The sequence below is a fragment of the Heteronotia binoei genome, chromosome 2, assembly GCF_032191835.1.
Source record: "Heteronotia binoei isolate CCM8104 ecotype False Entrance Well chromosome 2, APGP_CSIRO_Hbin_v1, whole genome shotgun sequence".
Taxonomy (NCBI): domain Eukaryota; kingdom Metazoa; phylum Chordata; class Lepidosauria; order Squamata; family Gekkonidae; genus Heteronotia; species Heteronotia binoei.
In genome coordinates, this window is record NC_083224.1 from 95,040,875 (window position 1) to 95,066,668 (window position 25,794).

The 25,794-nt window shown below is 39.5% G+C and overlaps 1 protein-coding gene across 1 annotated transcript; it reads left to right on the forward strand.

The window, feature by feature from the left end:
• Positions 1–552: 552 nt before the first annotated feature.
• Positions 553–25,441, forward strand: KDM4A (lysine demethylase 4A). Its single transcript, XM_060231663.1, has 21 exons — positions 553–744; positions 2,587–2,762; positions 3,839–3,953; positions 4,881–5,074; positions 5,860–5,909; positions 7,283–7,386; positions 8,163–8,300; positions 9,387–9,631; positions 10,290–10,480; positions 11,186–11,544; positions 11,990–12,110; positions 12,633–12,811; positions 14,213–14,411; positions 15,505–15,581; positions 16,945–17,000; positions 18,382–18,490; positions 18,788–18,976; positions 19,377–19,547; positions 20,452–20,571; positions 21,049–21,141; positions 22,257–25,441. Exons 1-21 carry the CDS (start codon positions 607–609, stop codon positions 22,395–22,397), a joined length of 3,165 nt encoding a protein of 1,054 aa, XP_060087646.1. The 5' UTR covers positions 553–606; the 3' UTR covers positions 22,398–25,441.
• Positions 25,442–25,794: the final 353 nt, after the last annotated feature.

Below are 25,794 nucleotides of genomic sequence, written 5' to 3' on the forward strand. Positions count from 1 at the left end.
CCTTATCTCTTCCCCCCACCCCGACAGAGATAGACCTTTACAGTATGCCCAGCCCCTGAGGTATTCATTTGTCTCCCCTCCCCCATAACTGGTGTCATGCTAGGAAGGATAGGTGCCCCACCTGAGGGCAAAGCAGCTCTGTGGTAGGAAATGTAAGTCAGATTCCAGTTCAGGTATTCTGTAACTGACGAACAACAAAAACTCTGTTTTTCAAAGTGCATTTCTGTATGTTGAATAGATTCCATTTTTCAGTATTTGCCATACGGTGAAAATAATGCTATGCTGCATCTAGTATTTAAGCTTTTGTTAGGGAAGGGAACCCAATGATATTATTTCTGTTCTGTAAATCCAAGGCTGTGATTCGTGTTTTAGGAGCAGAAAGGTGCTGAATGAGAGTTTCGGGAGGGTTAGGTGGGTCTCCAGTCTTTTTTCATTTGTAAGGTACTTGGTCCTTTGTTTCAGCAAATCCTTGCTTAGTGTTTATTAATCTTAATTTATGATATTTTAATTATATTCAGTTTATGTGTTATAATGGTGTTTTGTCTGTCTGTTAGTGTACTGTTTCCTCTGATTCCCATGTAATACAGAAGACTGTGAGCAAGAACCATGGCTTCTGAGTTAGAGAATCTAAATCCAAGTGCCCGAATAATGACATTCCATCCAACTACAGAAGAGTTCAAGAACTTCAGTCGTTACATTGCATACATAGAATCCCAAGGAGCCCACAGAGCTGGACTGGCAAAGGTAAAAACTACAGAGTTTGGTTTGACTGGAATAGAGATTTCACAAAGAATTACTCTGAATTGTAGCACTGCAGTATACTTTGGTGAGAATCAGCACAAACTGCTAATGAACATTAGTTTTTGTCATGAAACATACATATAGGTACGTATAATCAATAATAAAGTAACAGTGTTTGTTTCTAAGCAAGTTTCCATGGTTTAATGGCCATCACTGGTTATAGTCTCAGAAGTCAAGATTTACACTGTTGAAACTCAGAAAATCTGCAGCATTTATTTATTTATTTATTTATTTATTTATTTTTATTTGGGATTTATATCCCGCCCTTCCCACGGATGGCTCAGGGCGGCTTCCAACAATTAGAATAATATTTGCTGGTAGTGTTTGGAGTGAAGCCTAGAAAATATTTTCTTGAAATTAGATATGAGAGGGACATTGAACATGTTTACCACACAGTTGTGTGTAAAATACAGCATGGGGTATGTTTACTTGGCATTGTGAACAAATTTTGATTCTGCAGTGTGTGTGTGTGTGGGCAGGGATCCTCTGCCTGTCTCTCTATCATATCAGAGTTAATTTTGACACATTCCAGAGCAATTTAACATACATCTCAGCATTAAGTAGTAACTTTTTTATGCTGTAAACCTCTACAGCAGGTCTGCAGGCAAAAACTTTATCCCAATGAAACCAAGCTGGTACTGATGTAGGGAAGGTCTGATCCAGGAAATGGGTTATTTCCTGTTCTGGATGAAGTTGCACTCTCCCTAAAGGAGCAGGTTCATAGCTTGGAGTTGTTCCCAGACTTGGGCCTCCTGTTGGATAGCAGATTTCCTATTTTCAACTTGTATTTTTTTCTATCTTTTGATAGCAAAAAGTAAGTGGTAAAGTAGCAAAGAGTGCAGCAGTTTACAGCTTTCTTTCTTTGGGATAATTTGTAGTTTATCTTGTGGAAAACTGTGATGTATTTTATGCTAAGGCTTGATAAGTAAGTGTTGCTTGTATTTACTTATTCCCCTACTTTTACTTGGGGAGGGTGGTCTATATTTTCAAAATTCTTAGAATGTTACCTTTCTAAATTACCTTTCTAAATGTTACCTTTCTAAATTGTTGGAATTCTGTGTCTGGGGCAGTGATGCTCTGTATTCTTGTGCTTGTGGGGAAGGGCTTCTAGCCCCACTGGTGGACCTCTTGATGGCACTTGGGGTTTTTTGGCCTCTGTGTGACACAGAGTGTTGGACTGGATGGGCCATTGGCCTGATCCAACATGGCTTCTCTTATGTTCTTAAACTGAAGATATGGGATAACTCCCAGAACATGAAACTTAGTGATACTGATTATTCTTGTCTTAAACATAAATCATGGGAATGTTAACTTGTAGTCAGAAATGTTACGTTGCATGTAAACAGATTGATCATGGTACTTAGGAATACCCTTTTACTTTATGTGTGTGCTTACTTTTTATTATTTAAAAAAGGTATACCCAGTTTTTCTAACATTTTAGTTTTAAAATCTAACTATCAGAGGTCCTGTGTACCATAACTTGAAATTGATAAGAATATTAGTTACTTGGAATACTGTCTTGTTCTGTAACATTGCCAATACTTATTGGTGTGATGTATTGTCATGAGTATTTTGTGATTTGGTATTGACATGATAGTGCCTCTAAAGAAGTAGCTCCTGCACTAACTGTTGCAGTTAAAATGCAATTTTAATGTGTATAGTTCTTATAAGATAATTTCATAGATGGTTTCTGATGATGTATTAGTCCTAGGTGAACTTCTTTTTTGTTTCATTTTCTTGTCAGATTTTCTGAACCTTTATCTTTGCATGTTCTGATTCTTTCAGGTCGTTCCTCCAAAGGAATGGAAACCACGTGCTTGCTATGATGATATTGATGAGCTAATCATCCCTGCTCCCATTCAGCAAGTGGTTACTGGCCAGTCAGGACTTTTCACACAATATAACATCCAGAAGAAAGCTATGAATGTTCGCGAGTTCAGAAGGATAGCAAATAGTGATAAGTAAGACAGAATTTTATACTGTAACTCTGTGGAATGAATATTTTTACATAGCATATCTTTATTTACCTTTGGTCTACTTAAATCAACAAGGTAGTGTTGCTGTGGCCATATGCTTTATACAGTGAAGTTTAAAGGTTACATTGAAGTCTACAAGCCCATTTGTGCATGGTGACTGATAGGAGTAATCCGTAAGCCTGATATTTTTAATTATGAAGGGAATGCTAGCTGAGCATGGCCTGATTTAAGGTTAGCTCAAGTTAATGGCCTAAGATTTAGAAATGCCTATCTAAAGTTATATAAGGGTTTAGAAAGTATTTGGTTTTATAAAACTATATATAGATTTGCTATGCCTTGTTTTATTTCTTTACTTAAAGTAGTGGACTATGAAATAGTAACTTTTCTAGATTTAAAGTAATTAAACTATTATTTTTAGGACTTTAGGCAAAGTAGTTTGGGATATTTGTCCTGCAGTGTAAAATCTGAATTCCTATTTGCATCTTAGTCTTCAGTTTCCTGCTGCTCATAACTTCAGAGAAGCTCCTTTGGGCATGGACTGTCCATTTGTTTCAACAGGAAGAACAGATCCCTGTGCATGAAAATAATGGTCTTGGGGAGCACTGGGTGTGCACTGGAAACTGCAGCTGTAGAAATTGGGGAGTAATCTCTATGGCTGACTCCGGAAAATACACTTCTACTTTTTCTGTCAGATAATTGAATAGCTACAACAAAGACATACATTTTTTTTTCTGGACTGGATGCAAATTTTGGTGATAGAATTTGAGAAAACAAGAATTGCGCAGTGTACAGCTATGTTTACCAAAAGAAATCACTGGTTCCTTAATTGTGCAAGTTTTGTGCTTATTCAACTTGTCTAGTAACTGCTCAGTTGTTTGGGTCTTTTCTTATTTCTCTCTCTCAAATATATTTCTGTTCTAGTTTGCTGAAATTGCCCATAGAATGGCTGATTAATAAAAACCTGTTAGTCTTTAATGTACTATAAATCTGTGTTTATACATAAAATTAAGAAAAGTTCATGCAAAGTTACTATAATTGTTTTTTTAAATGGTCTATTCTAGGTTCTGCACACCTCGTTATACTGAATTTGAAGACCTTGAACGCAAGTACTGGAAGAATCTCACATTTAATCCCCCGATCTATGGTGCTGATGTTAATGGCACACTCTATGACAAGGTAAAACTAACTGTTGTTAATCCTCTCTGCGTGGTTTTCTGCATATTTATGTTTTTTTCTGTGTTTATTTTAATGTAATAGTTTCAAATGTTTGCCAACTTGGGGATCTTGAATTTGGTGAGCAGGTGACATGGAAATGTTTTAAATAGAAAAGAGTATAAACCAATAATATATTTCCTTACTGGTGTGGGGTAAAACTTATTCTCATCAGTTACTGCCACTGTTCTCCCTTGATAATAAACTCAAGTAAGCATCAGAGGGTATTAATGGAGTTCATAGCTTATTGATTGTTCCCTGGGACATGTTTTCTGGGAACTGTCCTGAGCTTATCTAACACTCATAATTTAGAACCAATACAGTTTGCTATATATACTTTGCTAGGAGTTTTCCCTACCATATATATTCATGAAACAGTTTGCAGGCTTTCATAGAAAATTATTCATAATACTGACAAAATGGCTGAGTAGACTTCAGCTGTGATATTGATTTCTTTGGCTGTGTTAGAAAATGCAAAATAAGTGTGATCTGATTTTGTTTTTTTAACTCTAGTGAGATGGGAGATCATATTTGTGTTGTATGGCAAAGATTGTAATAAAGTAGCACAAATGAGTATAACAAATCGATACGAACATAATATGGCAATGAGTGCTGCTCTCTTCTGCTTTGTAGCATCTAGTAGAATGTTTCAGTCCAGTCTTTTCAATTCAGATCGAAGTATAGAGGCATTTCTCTCTACTACTAAGATTGCAAGCAGAATAGAAGGCAGCAGTAATAGAGCACAAATAAAATGGAGACATGCTTTGTTTTAAAAGGCATAGAAAAATATTATTTCCAGCCTTGCTGTAGTGTAGTGTGGGGAAAGGATGAGTGATTGCACTTGTTGTTTGGTTTCTAGTATTGTTGACTGGCCTTTCCCAATTCCTTTAGCATGTAGATGAGTGGAATATTGGGCATCTGAATACAATACTGGATATAGTAGAGAATGAGAGTGGCATTACCATTGAGGGAGTGAATACTCCTTATCTCTATTTTGGGATGTGGAAAACTTCCTTTGCTTGGCACACTGAGGATATGGATCTCTACAGCATCAACTATCTGCATTTTGGAGAACCTAAATCATGGTAAGATGGATTTATTTCATACATGTCTGTGCTGTTTCCTGCTTGAGGTGGCTTAGAGCCAGAGCATAAAAACAGCATAAAATATTGAAATAAACTCTGCAATCTTCAGGCTATTGTAATTACCCTGCAAAACATTCTTCAGGCTATTGTAGTTGTTCAGAAGCAGACTATAAAAACTGTTAAAAGACCCCTTAATTAAAAGCCTGGGCAAAAAGAAATGTGTTGGTCTGATGTCTTAAAAAAGAGTAGAGTATACATCAGGCAAGCCTAAAGGAAGGGCATTCTACAGGCTGGTTGTCATGGCTGATAAAACTCTGTCTCTGATCAGTACCTGCATTGTCTTGGAAGACAGTGCACTGCACTGAAAATGGAAGGTCTTAGCTAGAAGGTTTCTCAGTATGACAGGAGGTGGTCCTTAAGTACCTTGGCTCCCAAGTCATTTAGGGCCTCAAGGGTAAGATCAGCTCTTTGCAATGTGTCATGGTGTATCTAGAAACCGATTATTTTTAAGGTAACATAATACCAGCAAATTGCTTTACGTGAGTTTTACTGTTTCTTCTGAGTGAGTTCATTATTGTCTTGTGGGTAAGTAAACTTTTTAAAATTTCCTTAATAGGATAATTCATTCATTAAGGGGAAAAAGGGAAGACTGCTGGCCTAAAAATTCTTACTTGGCAGTTTAATGTGTTTGCCTGTTGAACTTTCTCACTGTATAAATTCTGAAGTTTTTGAAAGGCCTAAATACCCTTGTTACTTTATCTGAACTTGTTTGTCTCTGGCTGCAGGTATTCCATTCCTCCAGAACACGGGAAGCGGCTAGAACGCCTTGCTAAAGGTAACCATTTGTTTTTGTTTCAGTTCATATGTACTTCTGAAGAACTGTATTCCTTATAACACTTGTATGAAGGTAGCTGTAATCCAGGGTTGCAAATCTAATGGGAGAGGGATGGAAGCTCGTTGCAGATGGGAGAAATCATGTTAATTCTTTTCCTAATTATAGCAGTTTGCCATGGTCGTGTTCAGTTCAATGGATTGTATAATGAAGTAGTGAAACAAGCTAGAAAGAATCCCAAGAAGTAACAGCAGAAGTATTTTTAAGATGTTGGGACATTGCAGAGAGGCTGATAGTCTTGTACTGCCATCCCTTTTGTTTAAGGGTTATATGGGCAAATATATCCTTTCCGGTGTTTTAAAATACAAATCAGCATTTAAAACCAGTCACTAAACTAGTCTATGATGTGGGGGTTAGTATCCAGTTAGTGCTGCAGTAATCACAAATATTGTTGTCTGATTTTACAGTGGTTGTCACACTGTCGGGAGCTTGTTTGGCTTCTCCAGATGTTGCTCAGAGTGTTACAGAAATGGAAAACTAATTTAACTGGCAATTGTTGCTGGATTTTTTAAAAAAGTATTTCCTAGGCAATAGCTGCTCTTTAGTATCACATTGAGGTACTATCCAGTTTTGCAGAGCCGTTAGACTATATATATGCTGCATTTTCAAGCAGTGTATCAGGCTCCTTGTAGCACAGCATAATCTTTGTTGGAATCTCAAAATGAGGTGTTTGGGAGGGTGGAGCATGTGCATTAACAGGGGATCACACTTTGATAACAGGATAGATTGGTTGTATTGATCATCCATGCTATCAAAACGTATTTTTCTTTGAATCAGGAAAATGTCTCTAGTACACAGGCAAGATACTAATGTTCTTAGGCTTCTATAAGCAGAAACTCCTTGGAAATGCCAGTTTGCCTTCCAGAAGGCAATGTTGTTTGCTTCTGTTTTTCCTCACACATTCATTTCTTACTTGTTTAGTCAGTCTGAACGTCACTAGGATGATTACTTGTATTAGTTCTAGAAGTGCCTAAAATCTGTTCTGGGCCTAGTTAGAATTTGTCTCTATACCATTTTGTAGAAGTATTGGTTAACATTTTTCCAATTAATATTTACATACATTTGAGATAGCTCATATGGTATCAAGGCAACGGAGAGAAAGGTTTCTACCTCTCTCTACCTTGATGGTAACAGTAGATGCAGCCAGGTCTCTTTATTGTCTCAGGAGCTGTTATATGTGGAAGTGTAATCACAGGGCTGCCAAAAAATAAAGTTTTCTGCTTCAGTAAGTTCTAAGATCCACCTTTTTTCCAGCTAGGTGGTATATCAAGACTGAGACAAATACATTTAACATTTCTGTCCTTTTCATAAAACAGGGTTCTTTCCTGGAAGTGCCCAGAGTTGCGAAGCTTTCCTGCGTCATAAGATGACTCTGATCTCTCCATCGATACTGAAGAAATATGGCATTCCATTTGATAAAGTGAGTTAAGGAGTGTTGGCATTAGTTTTATTACTTTAGAGCAAATGTAGGAAGCTCCTGAAATCCCTGCAAGATGGCAAGAGTAGAATTGATGCTGAAGGACAGAGAGTATATCTCACGTGGTACCTACCAGAGGAATTTATTTTTAATACACCTCTGGTTACTTATTTCAGATTCTAGGAAGCTACAAGGGAATTAAGAGATACATACCTGAGTATCCAGGTGGGATTGAGAGTGGACACATACAAATCTGTTGCTTTGCACCTACTTAATCTAATCATTTTTGCTATTTATGCAGTTTCTAGTTGAAACTGAAAAGGCAGTTCTATAACATTGAAAAATAATTATCATTTTGTTCATCAACTTAAATATTTGTTTAAACATCTGGACTGTCAAATAATAATTAATTGAAATGTATTGTGTGTGATTTTTTTTTCCTGGCCAGATGGAAAGAAGCCAAATAAAGCTCTTATCACAGAAGTTTTCAGTCTGCTAGAAACTTAGTATTGCAGGTGATCAGTTTAGGGAAACAAGTCAAATGTAGGCATTAAGCTGAAATTGAACCTCCAATCCCAGTTTTGCCTGCATTAGTTGGTTGTTTGTTAGCTTGATGGTTTATACAAAACTTCTTGGGATACCATTTTTGATGTCTTGAAATATGTGGTGTGCCATCTTGCTATTTTTACTTCTTGGATATTGGTAATTATAAAAAGTTTGAATGTGTCAGTCTGCTTTTATTTATTTTATTTTTTGGACTTGGGCTTTGTCTATTTCAGGTGACCCAAGAGGCAGGTGAATTCATGATAACGTTTCCTTATGGATATCATGCTGGCTTCAATCATGGATTCAACTGTGCTGAATCTACTAACTTTGCCACTCTTCGGTGGATTGAGTATGGAAAACAGTCTATTCTGGTAGGTTCAATTGCTTATTTCTTACAAACATCTGAGAAGAAAATGTTTGTCTTAGTTCCGTGTTGAGTAGCTTGATGTTACAAGGTGAATAGAGATCTGGAAAGCATTGTAATTTTTTTATAAGAAGTTTTTTCCTTGATATATGGAGAATGTAAAGTTGAAATGGCCAGCTATCTTGTGTAAGATTAAGGCATGCTAAAAAAAAATGTGCAGTGAGGTTCGTGGGAGGAAAAGACATCTTCATTAGAGAGTTCTAGTTCCTTGTAAGCTGGACTCCAGGGCAGTTACTTGTTGAGTTAACTTGAATTGTTGGTATAGAAAATGCAGGCCAAAGGAACTCATTAATCAATACTTGGAATTTAGTTTTACAGCATCGTCCTCCAGGTAGACAAAACTCTTCTTTCGACTTATGTGTAAATGACTAGGAGTTGAAGCTAGATGTTTTCTGGAAGTTGTAGGAACTGAGTGGGATTTTTGTTTCCCCTCATGCTGCAGTCACTTCACATACATGGACTGTTCTGAGTACCCCCTGCCCTCAGAAGTGTGGCGGGGGTGGGGGGGTAAGTAAGCTGAGGGTGTCTACTTGCAGAAATACTTTCTATCCATGGAAAACTATTTTTGTATTTAAGCCAATATTTGTAAAATGATAATATGGTGATGAGTGGGTTGGACTTTTTTCAACACTGTCCTCCCCAAAATTTATATTTCATATGTAGAGTGTTTCAGCTTTGTTACTCTCCCCTCCTTTTCACTAAAGATCACTTTATCATTGTATGAACTCAGATCTCTGTACCTCACATTTAGTTCTTCTGATTGAGGATATGTTTCCTCTTAAGCTGTGGAGTCTTATGAGCAAAAATTCTACTTTGTGAGCTACTAGCATTAAAGTCGTGAGCTACTGCATGAATTAGTTTGCTCTGGGACCATTTTTCCTGAGCTGAGACAAAAATGTGTGAGCTAGAGGCTAAAAAACTGAGCTAGCTCACACCAACTCATCTTAGAAGGAACCTTTGGTAGGCACCTAAATAGAGTAACCTTGGGCATATATAAAGCTGTAATTGGCCCCAATTTTTTTGTTCCATGCAGTGTTCATGCCGAAAAGACATGGTCAAAATTTCCATGGATGTTTTTGTGAGAAAATATCAGCCAGATCGCTACAAGCTGTGGAAGGCAGGGAAAGATGTGACCATCATTGATCACACTCTTCCAACACCAGAGGCAGCGGAGTTTTTCAAAGAAGACCTCCTCCAGAAAGTTGGGAAGCAACATCATGAGGAAACTGAACCAGAAGAAGAATGCAAATCAGATACAGACACAGATGAGAACAGGAAGTATGTCTGAATGGCTTTTATTCACGGGAACCGATTGAGAAACTGGATGCTAACATGTTAATAAAGATCCTTTTTTAAACATACAATAGTCTCTGACATTACCAAATCAATGATAGTTGAAGACTTGGGACATAGATATTAATCTGAAGTTTCCATCTTGCAATAGGTGGATCAGTTTGTTGATGAAATCAGGAAATGATAGCAGGAGAGGAGAGGATCAGTTAATGCAACTTAGCTGGTCTGCTGTCCTTGAATATTCAGTTTCAAAGCAAATTTTAAATGACTTTCATTAATAATCTCTGATTAGCTTGGTCTTTTGATCCATTATAAGTTTGCATCCATCTTGAACACTTTGCATTCAGGATGTTATACTGTAGTTATATGTTTTTTTAAATTAGTAATACTTTCATTTGGGAGCTTAGGAATGCTACAAAACCTTCAGGCAGTAGTGTCAATGAAAACCCAGTGGTTTATCCTGTGGTAAATGGAGTTAAATGTCAGCTCTTTCTTCAGGAATGCTCTTTGTTTCCATGGCAGTCTTGCTTTGGATTCTGGATAATACAGGAAGGTCATAACCTAACTAATTTTTATAGATAACCATCTGCACTGCTGGCTTTTTGTTTGTGTTTTTCTTTTATTTATAATTTTTTTCTTCCAGCTTGCCCAAGCACCGCATTGGAACCAAGCGTCACCGTGTCTGCTTGGAAGTGCCCCAAGAGGTGAGCCAAAGTGAGGCCTTCCCCAAGGAAGAGCTGGTTCCAGTACAGTTTGAGATGGAAGTGGCAGAGCCTCCTGTTGGACCTGCTAGAGAGCCAGTGCAGCAAGGTGACCAAGGACTGGCACCTTCAGGTAAGTCTTCATTTCTTCAGGGTCCTACTCCATCACATCTTTATCTGTAGGCTTTGTCACTAGAACTTGATTCATACTATTGTTCAGGTGCCTTATTCCAGTAGCAACCTAATTGGATTTAAAAGTAGTAAGATTATTTTTAGCATTAAAAGGAGAAACAAACTGGTAAATTAATATAATAATTAAATTGGAGTGTGAAAGTATGTTCAAGAAAACTTCAGAAGAAGCTAGATGGATTCTTTGAAGTGATTATATCATATTTTGTTCTTTTTCTAAGCTGAAAATATTGCATTCTTGTTTAGCTTTCTGGGAAGAAGACCTATGTCAAAATAGCCCCCTAAGTGGCCATCTGATGTTTTGAATGCCTGGAAAAATTAGGGTTTCAGAAAACATTTTGTAACCCATATTAAAGAAATGTAATAGAATTGTGTGTTTTGTCCATTTTATCAGTTGGATTTTAATAGTGTCAATAGAATGTAGTGTTTCTCTCTCTCTCTCTACATGTTTGCCTATATCCTATTATAGAAAGTTAGTGAGCAGAGGATGTCTAATTTCCCAGTCAACTGGACAGTTCTAGCAAGTAGTCTTGACTCTGTTCTGTTGCTTTGCTGGTAGTCTTCAATTGGGTTTTGCTTTTTCTGTTGTTTATATTCTTTGGATAATAGCTGTTCCTAACATATGCTTTAAACATTGTGTTTGATGCAGAATATGCAGATTTCTCAGAAGTAAAGTTTGAAGAACTAAAAACTGTGAAATTAGATGAAGAGGAAGAAGAGCCTGAAGCAGCTGTTTTGGATCTTTCAGTTTCTCACTCAATGACTTCCACTTTGGCCCAGTCAACTCTGAAACAGAGTCCTGTCTCCAGCCTTCATTCTGGCTCTCCATTTTGTTCCGGTTCTTCGGATTGTGAACCCACTGACCTTCCCAGGCAGGCTTTTGAGCAAGCTGAGGTGCTGACTGTACATAGCTATGCTAAAGAAGAAGCAAATGGCATGGACAATGGGCAAACCTCTGGGAAGAAAGCCAGTGCTACAGCAAGCGTGAATGAACAGGAACTTGCAAAGGTGTGTGCGAAGGAGCAGGGCTTAGGGGAGAGTGTGCATGCAAATGTTATTATGTTACAGTACATGACCAAGCTGAAGTGGGCAGACCTTTAACTATCAGGGGCATCAAAATGGGATAAATTGTGGGATAGACAATTGTTTTAAGACAGGTCTCATTTAACACATACTGCTAGCTTGATCACTGGAGTACTTTGTTAGTACATGCACAAACTAAGCCTTAAATTGCTGTGTATTTTATAGAGGAACATGGTTTTTGGCCTTTGGGTACCAAGTTGTTGATAGTCTGTGTATTTGCACCTCTGCTTTCTAAGTATTATAGAACATTTTTGCATGCCATGTCAGAACCACTTAGCTGTTTCAGGCTCTGGGCTGTATGTTTTGAAGGGCAGAGTCAAATCAGATAAAACTGTGCCTGTTCTATAATGTGATTGTTTTATTTGTCTAGATGGCAAAGGAGTACATAAGGTCAGTGAAAGATCGCAAGAAGTCAAAAGGGCGTCGCCAGCCTTTGAGCAAACTCCCACGTCATCACCCACTATTGATGAAAGATGGCTTCAGTGATGATGGCAAGTTCTATGCTTCTTCGTACCTTACTAAATGGTCTGTTGTGCTTGGCAGCTTTATGAATTATGTGCAATAATTAAAATGTACTCTGTTGTCCTTCGGTGCAGCCCTTTCAGATTTTTTCCCCCCACCTTGAGCTGCAGCACAAAAAGCCACCCATATCAGTAGCCTCTGAAAGAAAATATATTGCTTCTGGAATATTCTGACTTTTAACTCTTGGAAATATGCAACTGTCACTTTGAAGTTGAATTTTCAGGCCCTGGCCAGGAGTTTCATATAGGACTTTGGTTCTCAAAGGCAAAAGAAAACCTTTTGGTAACTATTTAATATTATCGAAATCCACAACATGGGCAAAACTCATGTTTGTAAACCCTGGTGAAACAAAACTCCCGGCTGGTAAGTGTGAGTCAAAGAGTCTTTGGACAGATGTGGTGCTTGTGAAACTAAGGCCCTTAGTTTGCTCTCCTTCACTGTGAGGTGAATTTTATCAGTGTTTTGTAATGATGGTGGGTTTTTTAATGCAGAGATGTCAGAGCAACTGGCACCAGAAGAAGAAATTGAGGAAACGGAACCATGGGCAAAGCCTCTCAGTCAGTTATGGCAAAATCGCCCTCCAAACTTTGAGGCAGAAAAGGAGTATAATGCAGCTATGGCTCAGCAGGCTCCCTACTGTGCAGTCTGCATGCTCTTCCAGACCTACCAGGTGAGCAGGTTAAATCCTCCTTATAGGCTTGTGCAGTGCACCAAGGAAATATAGCCAGTGCATTTCCAAGGAGTGCAGCTGCTGGTAGTGCTGGGTTTTTAATAGTTGGGTTTTAAAAAATCCTTCCTTGTAAGAGTCACCCTTGTCCTAGGCTCTGACGTAATGTAATGGAGCTTGTAAACATTTAACATCTTAATCCTAAAAGTCTATGTGTGTGTATTCAGCTGCTTTCTCACAAGGTATGTGTATAGTTTGTACAAAACCAAACATGCTTACACATACCTACTCTGTCTCATGCACACCTGTATTCTGTCCTCACTATGAATCTTCCCACAGGTAAAATAATATCCACATGGTATGTGGTAGATATTTATCTCCGCTGGCTAATATGAAATGGTTAAAGGATTCTGTTCTAGACTACATGTGCCTAACATAATGAAGTTCATTTTTGATACAGTTTTAACGTATTAACACTTGTAAAGCCGCCCTTAAAAAACTGTAATTGTCTTGAGATGTGTCTGATACTAAATTTGTGTGTATTTTCAAAATCTGGACTAATTTTTCTTTATATTATATTTAGATCAACTTAAGCCCAGTTGCTTTTATATATAATATTGCATTGATTCTATGACTTATTTGCCCCTTTATTGTTGAGCAAGGAGAAGCGTGATTATTGCTCCTATCTCACTATCTTGTAGAGAAACTTGGGTTCAAATGCCTCCTTACCATGAAAAAGTCTCTGGTTAACCTGCCTCACAGGATTGTTACAATGGTAAAATGGTGGAAGGGAGAACCATACACACTGCCCTAAACTCTCTGGAGGAATGGTAGATTAAAATGCACATGATACACAGATTGCTTATAATGGCACTTTTTAGTTCAGAGCTCTACCCAGCAGGCCTCTTGCACCACCATGCTTAGCTGAAGTTTTTGAGCTGCCTTCTGCTTCCATCCAACCACCAGGCAAATGCAATCCATGATGCAATGTGTGTAGGGCAAACTGTAAATGGTCAAGAGAATCAAGGGAGCTGCAAAGTGATGGATGAAAGTAGGGCCTGATCTAGCCTGTTCTTTCTTGACACTTGGCAACTTGTTTAAAATAACACACTAGAATTTTCTACCTTGGCCAGAGAACAGATTGGCTTATCTCTTAAACCTTAATTTTTTGACAATAATTTCCAGTATCACTTTCTTCATTGGAGACAGAATTCTGTGTAGGCTGATTTTGCTTTGTCAATTATCTTGTTGTTAAGTATCTTCCTTCTATTGTGCCGTCTGTGCACTTGTGTCAGGACCAAGAGTATGCCATGTTGCTGGGCAAGCACTTAATTGTCTGTAACAGCCATATTCTAATTATAGGTGCTCCGCTGTTCCGTAAAATGCACCTTTTCTCTCTGGCAGGCAGATTGTGGAAGCCAGAGCTCTCAAGCAGCTCCAAATGCTGCTGATGGAAAGATGAGAACAAAACCTCTGATTCCTGAGATGTGCTTTACTACCACTGGCTGCAGCACGGATGTCAGTCTTTCCACACCTTACTTGGAGGAAGATGGAACCAGCCTTTTGATCACTTGCAAGTGTTGTCGGGTCTGCGTGCATGCCAGTGAGTGCGGCATGATCCAGTATTGCCTCATAGCCTCTCTGTTAGCCCATATTAAACGGGGAAGGTGGAGGCATTGCAGCTCTCATAGCTGCTTGTCCTGTAAGTAGGGGCAAAACACAAAGGAAAGAGTAGAGCGTTGCATTCTTGGAACTACAGTGCCGTCTGTAGTCAAAACTATCAACAAACAAGTCCAGTTGTACAATTGGAAGCTAACTAGAAAATTAATAGAACACTTTCATCAGCTTACACAGAACTAGAGCATACTGAAGCTGCCTTATATTGAATCAGACCATTGGTTCATCAAGGTCAGTATTGTCTATTCAGATTGCCAGCAGCTCTCCAGGGGCTCAGGGAAAGATCTTTCACATCACCTATTGCCTGGTCTTTTTTAGCTGAAGATGGTGAGACTGGACTTGGGATGTTGTGCATGCCAAGCAGAATCTCTTCCACTTAGCTACAGCTTTTCCTCAATTAAGGTGCTCCAGATTCAGAGCGATAGTAACAACATATCTTTTAATAAATGAACAGTAAAATTCAGTCACTGGAAAATTTAATGTCTAGCAATGTGTGTTTAGAAAAAAGCAAAATAGTTGGTGAATAATAGGAATATCAATAGCTCTTAGGATGGCCATAGTTGAGTTTCCTATCCAATATATAGGAATCTATGCTGACACTTTGAACAACTGGAGATGTCACGTGAGAGTTTTGAACAGGATACTGTAGAAGCTACTTGTGCTGTTAATGTTCTGGATTATTTAAATAGATTACAAAATTAGCAGCACAAATTCTCTCTTAAAATTTAATTTTATTCTGTTCAGTAATTTACTCTCCATTTAATCTGTTAATGATCAGATAATGTTTTTATGAACTTGCATTTCATTTTGAAAGGTAGAGGGAAGACTGCATTGGTGCTGAAGTGGCACATGGCAAATAACAATACGATATGATTGGGGGGATGGAGTGGAAAGTGTTACACTGTCTGAAAGTGTTACATTGTCTGTTTTGGTTCTATCTTTGGTCTAAATAACAGGCTGTTGAGGGAAGGGGAGTTTTAAATACCTGCTTAGTTTGCTGAAATTCTGTTCATTTTTAGGTTGTTATGGCGTAGCACCTGAGAAGGCATCTGAGGACTGGAAGTGTTCCCGATGCAAAGCTAATGCTTTAGAGGAGGTAAGAATGCCTTGCATACCATAACATTTGCTGAAACTCTCTTGTGCAGTTGCATGGCCCATGTTGGGGTGCTTTTAGTCCGGTTCAGGCAGGCATTCTCCTGCCACTGGGCCCTTGTGCCTGCCCTTGCTTTCTGGCTAGTGGAAGAAACAGTGGAGGTGGACATGACATGACAAGATGCATTGATGTTACATCTGGGTGAGAACCTTGCCCTCCCCACAAAGTTCCTGTAACTACTGCCTGGCACCCCTATCACCTGTACAGCTAGAGCCTGCTTGGTTGTATTGTTCACATCCATGAGATGATTTCTGGAAAGTTAACTGGGGATGTGTGGGCTTGGTGAAGTGCTTTGTGTGTAGTTCTTCTTCAGGCAGCAGTGGGCAGCACCACAAAATGGTTGCCAAGTGGTACCTTAACCCTCCCCATGAATAAATAAAAATTCAGTTAAATGAAACATGGAGAGGGGTGGCAGGCTTCAGTTTTTCTGAAAGGGGCAAGAAACATTTTAAGGTAACAGTGCAGTTGATAAAACTTACTAATAACTATCTGATAAATTGGGGTGGGTGGCCTTTGTTGTTAGCACATTTTTCTCAGGGTCATGGATTTTGATGGAGGAATCCAGATGAGTGTGAACAGGGCAGAGGAGGATAAAGAAAAGAATTGAGTCATGAAAAAAGATAAGGGAAAAGGTCACCAAGTGGGCTACTGGGAAGCACATTGGTGTGTACTGAGTTGGGGGTGGCTGTTCCATGTTTCCTTGTTCAAATGGTGTGTATGGCTCTCATTCAGTACCAGTGTCTGTCCTGCAGTCTTAAGGTTTGTGTCTGCTGATTTAGAGAGTAATGTTTTACTTAGTGTTCTGTTAAGGAGGCCTTGGCTTGTTTGCTGGCTTGTATCAAGTTTATATAAGAAATTGATCTATAGGAAGCACTCTTTTATGGTTTTGCTGATCTAGTAACTTATTGAATAGGATGCTGTACATACTTATACAACAGAGCATCACCTCCATTTCCAGTTTATCATAGGGGGAGAATTCTTTACCTTTTCCTTAATTAGGGCTCTTTTAAATATATTCTCAGCATGCTAATCATTAGGTCCCCTATCCCTGCAGGTTGCCTAGAAGAGTGGCTTGACTTCTCTTCTGTAGTATGCTAAGTTGGAACTCTGTCTTTTTTCCACACATGCAAAAGCAGCTTAACACACTAGGAGGTGATTAGCTTTAACACTCTGCAGCATAGAACGCTTGTCTGTTCAGGGAACAGAGGAAGACTGTCACAAATCTTGCAATGCTTGCTAAGTGTGCTAAATGTGACTCTGTGTGCTAAATGTGACTCTGATAACGGGGCTTTTCTTTCTTTGGCAGGATTGCTGTCTGTGCTCACTTCGAGGAGGTGCACTTCAAAAAGCCAATGATAACAAGTGAGTCTCCAGGGGTAGCCAAATGTAGATTCCCCCACCCCCAACGTGTCACACTGAACAAGAGTCAGCAGTGGGATGTGGTGGCTAAAAAGGCAAATGTGATTTTGGGCTGTATAAAGAAGTATAGTGCCCAGATCACATAAAAAATAATGGTATCGCTTTACTCTGCTGTGGTTAGACCTCACATAGATCTAGCGAGAAGTTTGTCCTTACCTTCAGCAGGGTTAGAAGGAAAGTATAAAGCAGCTCCTTATTCTAGGAGACTTTGTTCATGTCTATTACAAGCAATTGACACATTAGAAGATATCTTTTTAAAAATTGTCCATATTATAGGCGACTAAGAGTGGAAATAATTAACCTGCTGATAGAAAGATTCCCAGGTAGATCAAACAAAACTATGTTGCAATACTTGCTCTTAGATAACAACCATGAGACCACAAATCAGGTTGTGAGATACTGTGCACATGTTTACAAACATTGAAAACTACAGATGATGGTTTGAGCAAGGTCTGATTTTTATGTAGACAATTTAGGATTTTGAATTTTATATTTTATTATACTACTGTACATAATTTGTTTAGATTTTAATATTGATACTAAAAAGTTAAATTTTAATGGATTTCCTAATATGACTTGATTGTTCAGACTGTGCTGGTCATTGACTGCAATAATAAAGATTGATTATTGATTGATTAACCTCACCTAAAGTATTGTGTTCAGCTTCCTCAAAAGGTGGTGGGGTCTCCTTTGGAGGTTTTTAAACAGAGGCTCGATGGTCATCTGACAGCAGTCTGATTCTGTAGATCATGAGGAGGGCAGGAAGGGTTGCATCAGTGCTTAGTTCTTGTGGCCCTTTCTTACATACCCTGGAAAATGCAGTTCATCACTTTGGTGTCAGACAGCAATTTTTCCCCCAGCCAGTTTGGCCAAGGATTCTGGAGGATTTTTTCCCCATTTTCTGGGCATGGAGCAGGGGTCACTGGGTGTGTGGCCGATATTTGTGCAGGAGGGCTCGACTAGATGGCCCTTGGGGTCCCTTCCAATTCTGTGATTTAAATTAGCATTTTTGTGATGAGATGTAGGCTTTATATATCAAGTCCAGCAAGTTCATTTTGAATGCAAGCATTGCAGTATAGCAGAGGTAAACCTTAGAGCGTATCCAGAAGCTAAAGTCACAATAGCTGCTAACTGCTTGGAGTCAGATCTTACTGATGCAATGGCTTCTTTATCTGTGCACTCCTTTTCCTGAGCCCCATGGTTCTTTGTGTTTCAAGCTGGCAATGTCTACTAGCTCAGATGATTCAGCAGGACCAGATGTGCTTTATTACTCTGCAGTCCTTCATAAGTGCATGTTGACATCTAGTCTTCTAATTTTTATCAGGTGGGTCCATGTTATGTGTGCGGTGGCAGTTCTGGAGGCCAAGTTTGTGAACATTGCAGATCGTAGCCCAGTAGATGTCAGCAAGATACCTCTGCAGCGCTTTCGACTGGTAAGAAAGCAACTGTTTCTGGTTGTCTGACTTTGAGAAATGGCTGCAACATCTGCTTTTATTAAATTCTTTCATCTGTTACGCTGCCAAAGCAATTGGAGCAAAGTTGAACAGATCAGATGGCTTTCTCGTGCAAAAAAATAAATAAAAAAGCTCAAACAAGACCTGCGTTTGATATACCTCAGTATGTCCTTTCTAGTTGGAAGGCACTGGTGTAGCCTCTTACCCAAACTCTCTGGCATATATTGATCAGAAACTGTCTTGAAAGACTGCGGTGTTGAATTTGTCTGTTTGCAGAAATGTGTCTTCTGCAAAAAACGGCGGAAGAGAATTGCTGGCTGCTGTGTGCAGTGCTCTCATGGCCGATGCCCTACATCCTTCCACGTTAGCTGTGCTCAAGCAGCTGGAGTCATGATGCAGCCAGATGACTGGCCTTTTGTGGTCTTCATTACATGTTTCAGGCATAAGATCCCATCCCAAGCTGAGGTGAGTATAATTGAGAACTGTAGATTTAGTATACGCTCAGGGTTTTGTGTGTGTCATGCAGGCCTCATAACACCTTAATGAGCTCAGTTGAGTCCTAGGCAGTGATGAAAGAAGGCAGAATTTGAAAGACATTTTATGGATATATGCAAAACATTATGGGATGTTGGAAATGCATTGCTGAGTTCTAGAGGAAAGATTATGATAGTATTTCACCTTGGTAATTGGCTCTAAGGAGGAAATAAATGCTGCTTTAGTCAGGTCTTTCAGGCATCCATAAAATGCATGCAAGTACTTGGCTTGCCAGCAGCCTTCCACAAGCTCAGGGTCATTCTGGAAATCTAAATTCTCTAGGTTGATTGTAATGTAGGTCTCAGCTTCCCCACCCCCCCTGTCTCCCCAGCGAGCCAAGGCTGCTCTGCAGGATCTGACTGTGGGGCAGGCAGTGATCAGCAAGCACAAGAATGGGCGTTTCTACCAATGTGAGGTGGTCAATCTGACCAAGGAAACCTTTTATGAGGTCAACTTTGATGATGGATCCTTCAGCGATAACCTGTATCCAGAAGACATTGTGGTATGTAGTAAAAAAATCTGCTCTACTAAGAGGATGTACAATTCAAAGGAACACTTTCCTACATGCTTTTGTTAAATGTCACTGAAATGGGGCAAATCTAAAGCTGAGTCGGCAAGGAAGTCTCCCCACCATCCAGTTTTGGGCTCTCTTTTGTTGCAGGTGGGAGCCCAATACAGCTGAGCCCACAAGGAGAAGTTTCACTGCTGGCTCAGCTTCATGCTGTCCTGTGCAGTCCTGTTTAAAGGGGTTATACGAGAGAGCCCAAAGCTGGGTCAACTGTATTGGGCCTCTTTGTGCAGCCTCTAATTTAGAGACTGCACAAGAGGTTCCAAAGCTGGGCTGGTGGGGAGACTGCTCCCCTCTGGCTCAGCTGTTTTCCAGCTGTCTTCTGCAGTCCCTACAAGCAGCCCAAACCAGTTGAGTGGCAGGGAGTAAGCTGCTCCTCCTAGCTAAACTTTTTTTTGGGTTTTGTTCAAACCACATTGAAAGGGATTGGTTTGTGGTTTGCTGCAGCCACAAAGCGAACATCCCTAGTACAGACTGTGAGCACCTTTCTTCTGAGGCAGCCAAATAACACCTGTTTGAAAGGGCTGTGGTGGGAGCACAGTTATTATTGGGAGTGCAGGGTTATTTTGCATTTACTGCATGATGTTCGCTTGTAAAGTTAAAGATTCTGGGTATCTGCTGTGGTGAACTGGCCAGAATTGGCTCTGTTCCTAAGAGAAGTCATTGGTTTCAAGCCTTTTAAGGCTTGCAGATAACTCAAAGCAGGATCCTTCTGTTTGTGGTGTGAATTTAGATTAACCACTACTGCTTCCTTAGGGAAGAGAGGATGGCTGGAAATTGTTTCTTGTGCTCATGTGTGGATAGATAATGCTTAGCTTACTTGTTTCTGTGTGGATAGAGTCAAGATTGTCTCCAGCTGGGTCCCCCATCCGAAGGAGATGTTGTTCAAGTGAGATGGACAGATGGTCAGGTTTATGGGGCCACATTTGTGGCCTCACATGTCATCCAGATGTACCAGGTAAGGGAAATGGAATGGAATTCTATCTCCTTTCTGTCTTTTTGCAGCTTATTTATAACTCTGTAATTTGGGGGCTTCCACCTTTCTCAGTTTGGAAAACAACATAAACTTTGTACAATTGCTAAATGAAGTATTTGCTGTGGTCTGACAATAGCTGATTAAACATCTGAAGTTAATTCTTGTACAAATGTATGCTTCTGAGGCTTACAGAGTGTGATCAGCTAATCAGTGATTCTGATCACCTCCATAAATACTTTATTTGGCTTATGGCAGCTGGAGGAAGTCCCTACCACCACCCTAATTGTTACAGAGTGTTTGAAAAGTCCATGCTTGGGTAATAGTCAAATTAGAGGAAAGTACCCATGAAGAGATTTGTGGGGTGGAAGAGACAAAACATTTTTTGATCTCTGGGAAGCATGGGGCATGTGACTGCTGGCTGCGCTTACTTGAATGCTGCCCTGACTTCTCTGGATCTAGGTGGAGTTTGAAGATGGATCCCAGTTGATGGCAAAGAGGGATGATGTGTACACACTTGATGAAGAGCTTCCCAAGAGGGTCAAATCAAGGCTGGTAAGTCAGAGCAAGGGAAGCTGGAAAGATGTAAAACTGGGGACTTTAAAATATCTTTAAACTTCTCTTGCAGAATATTTCACCTGTAGTCCATATAACCCATAGGAGACTTTTAAAAGCATTATGTTTGGCTTATATAATATGTTGGTCATGCAAGAGCTGTTTCATGTACTTAGTGCTAAAAGAAATCAAAACACTGCAAGGGAACCTATTTTATTAAACAAATTTGTTTGCTTTTTTCTTTATTTACCATGCTTCTGCAACCATGAGGAAGTGCACAGAGCTCTGCTGGGCACTGACAGTGCCCACATGAAGTCCTTCATTACTGTTTGACATTTTGCCAGCTATGACTAAATGTGGGCAGAAGTCCTACAAACGTTACTTAGAAAGGAAAGCTGAGATATCAGTTTACACAAAAAACTATCAAATACACACTGCCCACATTTAGTCATAGCTGGCAAAATGTCAAACAGTAATGAAGGACTTCATGTGGGCACTGTCAGTGCCCAGCAGAGCTCTGTGCACTTCCTCATGGTTGCAGAAGGAAAGCTGAGATATCAGTTTACACAAAAAACTATCAAATACACACAGACCTCAGATAATTTGAGAACACGAGATACCCATGTCCGTGGGCCTAGAAAGTTGCTGACCAGATTGGATTAACAGTCTGTCAACATCAGTTCTGTAGTTCAGAAATCTATGCAGAAGGGGAGATCAGGGTTTTTTTTATTGAATGCATTGTGACCAATCTCTCTTAAAAACTAAAGGACCTTAATATTTTTTCTTTATGCGGGATAGTTGCTTCCATACCCACTATATGGCAATATTTATATGTCTGGTTTTTTAAAGATGAAAGGCCAATACCATGCAGAGTCTTGATGGAGATGTGTACCATGAAAGGAACGTTAGTGTTTTTCATAACAAGCTCTGATATGAATGACTAGGCAAATCAAGTTGATTTCAGAAGTTCTCTTTATAAACACTGTGTGTTTATAACTACCTCAGAGCCTAGTCTGTCATTCTGTTTGCCTTTCTGAAGGAATTATTGGATCATCTCTGAATCAGATGTGTAGATGCTGCTCCCTGTATAACTGTCATCTCAATCTTTGTTTCAGTCTGTTGCCTCTGACATGCGTTTCACAGAGATCTTCACAGAGAAGGAGGTCAAACAAGAGAGAAAAAGACAGAGGGTGATCAACTCACGCTACCGTGAGGATTACATTGAGCCTGCACTGTACCGGGCCATTATGGAGTAACAGCTGGCAACAGGGTTGGTTGTGCCCACTTCCTAGGTGGATCCTAGCACTCCAGGACAGCAGAGGCCAAACAGACTGTCTTCACATCCAGTTTTTTTTAATGAAACAAATTTATTCTGCAGCAGCTGGAAGATGGTTGTTGAATCATGAAGCACTCTGCTTTGCTGCCCTAAATGTGGCAGCTAACAAGCCTGGAATTGGGGAGCACATCTCTTACTTTCTGAACCAGCTGGCCTATATCAGCCTGAAGGATCTACCTTTGACAGCAAGTTTCTTCATGTAGTGCCAGAGGCAAATCTTCTCCATGCCATCCCAAGAAGTAACCCAGGCAGCTGCAATGCTTTGAATGAACTCCCACTTCTCTCCTGGATAAAATGTCTGGTCTGGGAGCATTTCCCAGCTCACCATGCCTGCACAAAGCTGGCAATGTTACTGGTGCTTGACAGTGAATTCCCTTTTTATATTTATAACCCCGTTTTTGTCATGAGTGGCTTCAGATACGTGTTTTTTCAGCACCTCTCTGAGGCAGAACCAAGTGGGCTGAAGAAGGGAGAATGAAACTGAGTCCCCTTTAGTCCCAACTTCTTGAACTTTTGATTAAGTTTTTGTCCCTATTTTGTACTCAGAGACTTATTTACTCATGCGTTTAATTGTAATAGTAATGTGCCTATGTAATAGGAAACTATTTGGAGCCATTTAGCACCATGCATTCCTCAGGCAAGAAAATCCTGGGACATACCCTCATTAAGGCAATAAGGACTGCAAGGATTCCAGGCCTCTTTTCTGCCTGGGTGGTAAAGAAGACAGACCCAAAAGTATAGCAAGAATGCTTTGGAAAATGGTCACAGTTTTATATCACTGAAAGTGGCTCTGGCTTTTGCAGTGTCTTGAGTACAACTAGAGTATTCATAAAATCACTTGTTAATGGTCAATGTTACTGGTATTTCCATTGTGAGTCTTGTGCTGCCTTTTTACCACAACATGTGCAGGTTCAAGTAGCATCAGACCATTTGCATATTTAGTCCTGAGCTTTGGGAGGAAATGTGAAAGATTAAGAACATGATTTTGATGGGACAACCTTCCTACTGTAATCCATGGAGGCAACTTCCATTCAGATGTATTTTTTTTTAAAAGAGTGTAGCTTTGTAGACTACAGCCATATCACCCTGGATGTGCCCATTGCATTTTATCTTGGAAGAAAATGTACCCTTGTTATCACTGGTTACTCTAGCAAAGAGTGTCATGCGCTTGCCCTCTCTCCAGCTTTTTCTGTTGCTGCACAAATATGCTGCATAGCAGACTTTTTGTCTCACAGTAGACCAAACTTTGTATAAAAGAAGTTTACTGTTTCTAGATCTGCCATACAGCATACATTGCAAATCTTTTATAGTAATTAGATTACGCAAATTATAGTAATTAATTGATCCAAATTTTGACCAGATAGTTCTTTAGTCAAGAGGCATGCAAAGTATTAAGGCTTTTTCTTGCCTCTCCTGTTTTTTGCTATTAGCTGGAATCCCAAGACAACCCAGAACAGGAGGAGAGATGCAGACCTTGATAATCAGTGTTAAACTGTTCTGCCTGTCAATGTAGAGTTAAAACTGAACAACATCCCTAGGTGTGAGTTGGTGTCTTCTGCAAACAGTGTATTTAAGAACACAGTGTATTTAAGAACTCTCTCATAATAGGGTTTGTAAACATACCTGAACATCACAATAGCAGTTGCAGACGTGGCTGGGAGAGTTTCACTTTTTTGTCTTTCCTTCTAAAGGCTGTACCCCTCCCTAAATGTGAATCTGCGTCTGGAGGGACACTTTAGAATTCCTTGGACATCCACATACCCCATTTTCTTCTCTTTCCTTGTCAAGTAGCTAGTGCCATGTGACAAGGAAGGTGTAATGTTTATAAAATACAAAAACAAATTGGAGCTTTGGTGTTAGGCAAAACCACCTGTGGGTGAACTATTATTTTGTCTGTCAGTATTCCTTGATTCCCTCAGGTATGATTTCCCCCACCCTCCCCTGTAGCTATCACAGGTAGTATTTCCTGCATCCTGTGTCAGGAAGGATTCTTTGCTTGGACTCCTTACTGGGCAGTATTCCTCTGTGTAACATAATGTGTATTTGAGCCCTTATGGTGGTTTGATTTGCATATAGCTTGCTAACATATACTCTTCAGCATCAGGTATCGATCTTGAGACCATGAAAACCAAATCAAACACGGAAGACTCCCCCCACCTCATGTTTTTATTCTGAAATGTCTTCTAATTTAAAATTAAATCTAGAAAGTATATTTCACAAGATAAAAATGTTCTTAAACTGTAAATGGGAATTCAGAGTCTTTCTGGAGTTTTTTGTATGAATCATGGTGGGCTGAGTATATCAGTGTTTCTCTGAAAATGGCTCTTCTCATTCCAGACTGTGGGGAAAGGTGGTATTATAATAACAAGATCAATTTAAACCTAAATACTTAATGTATTAACAATATGCAATGGCTTATACGTAGTGTCTAAATTGGCACATCTTATGAAGATTTGCATTTATTCTGAACAGTGTCCAGAATTTATCCAAAGCATTCTTTCCTCCGTTGTACCTTTTTTTTTCTCAGTTGTATACATATGGCTTTAGTTAGCATCAGTGAACTGCATTTTATCTTGATTTATGCTGGGAAATAAGTCAAATTGGCAAAGCAAGTGTTTTGCCCCTTGGACTGATGACTTCATTATTTTGTATCTGTTGATGCAATAATTGGGGAAAACCCCATCCACCCTATTGATATTTTAATAGGCTTCTGAGGAGTTAAACTCCACTTCTCCCCAACTTCAAATACAGATCTCTGTATTAGCAGCAGACTGGACTATACAATATGGACACAATCTGCTAATTGCTCCAGAATCTGACCTGTCTGCAGTTGTACTGATTTTTGGAATCCCAATGTGGGATGGATACAAATAGGCAGCTTTATGTATTGTTTTCAACCTGATCTAGTAATATAATTTTGAACTAGACTCAACTGATTAAATCTGAAGCGCTTTAACTTTTAAAGTCTTGTGTTTTCAGTTATAATGCTTACTTGCCCTGAGTTCTTCCACTTACGTCAGTTTACTTGTTTTGTGGGGTCTTGGTCCCCAGTTGCTGTAGTAAGGGCTGTGTGTTGTAGTCTTTCCCCAGCCAGGGAACCATATGATGTTGTCTTGCAAAATAAATGCACAACAGTTGTACAAAATCCATCTTTCATATCTAAAAAAAGGTAGTTCTTAGTTGCAGGAGCAGGCTTACTTTCCCACCCAAAAACGTACGTGTTCTTATAGCTTCCTCTTCCCTGCAACTCTCTGAAATAACAGACTGCAGATGGGTTCTGCTTACATGACCCAATACAAAAGAATGTAGCAGACAGC

Bases quoted from the DNA above. Each gene is read 5' to 3' on its own strand.
- KDM4A (XM_060231663.1), top strand. From the start codon at position 607: ATGGCTTCTGAGTTAGAGAATCTAAATCCAAGTGCCCGAATAATGACA. The intron at 5,075-5,859 runs GTAAGATGGATT...CTCTGGCTGCAG, and splicing joins TTTGGAGAACCTAAATCATG to GTATTCCATTCCTCCAGAAC. The intron at 11,545-11,989 runs GTGTGTGCGAAG...TTATTTGTCTAG, and splicing joins ATGAACAGGAACTTGCAAAG to ATGGCAAAGGAGTACATAAG.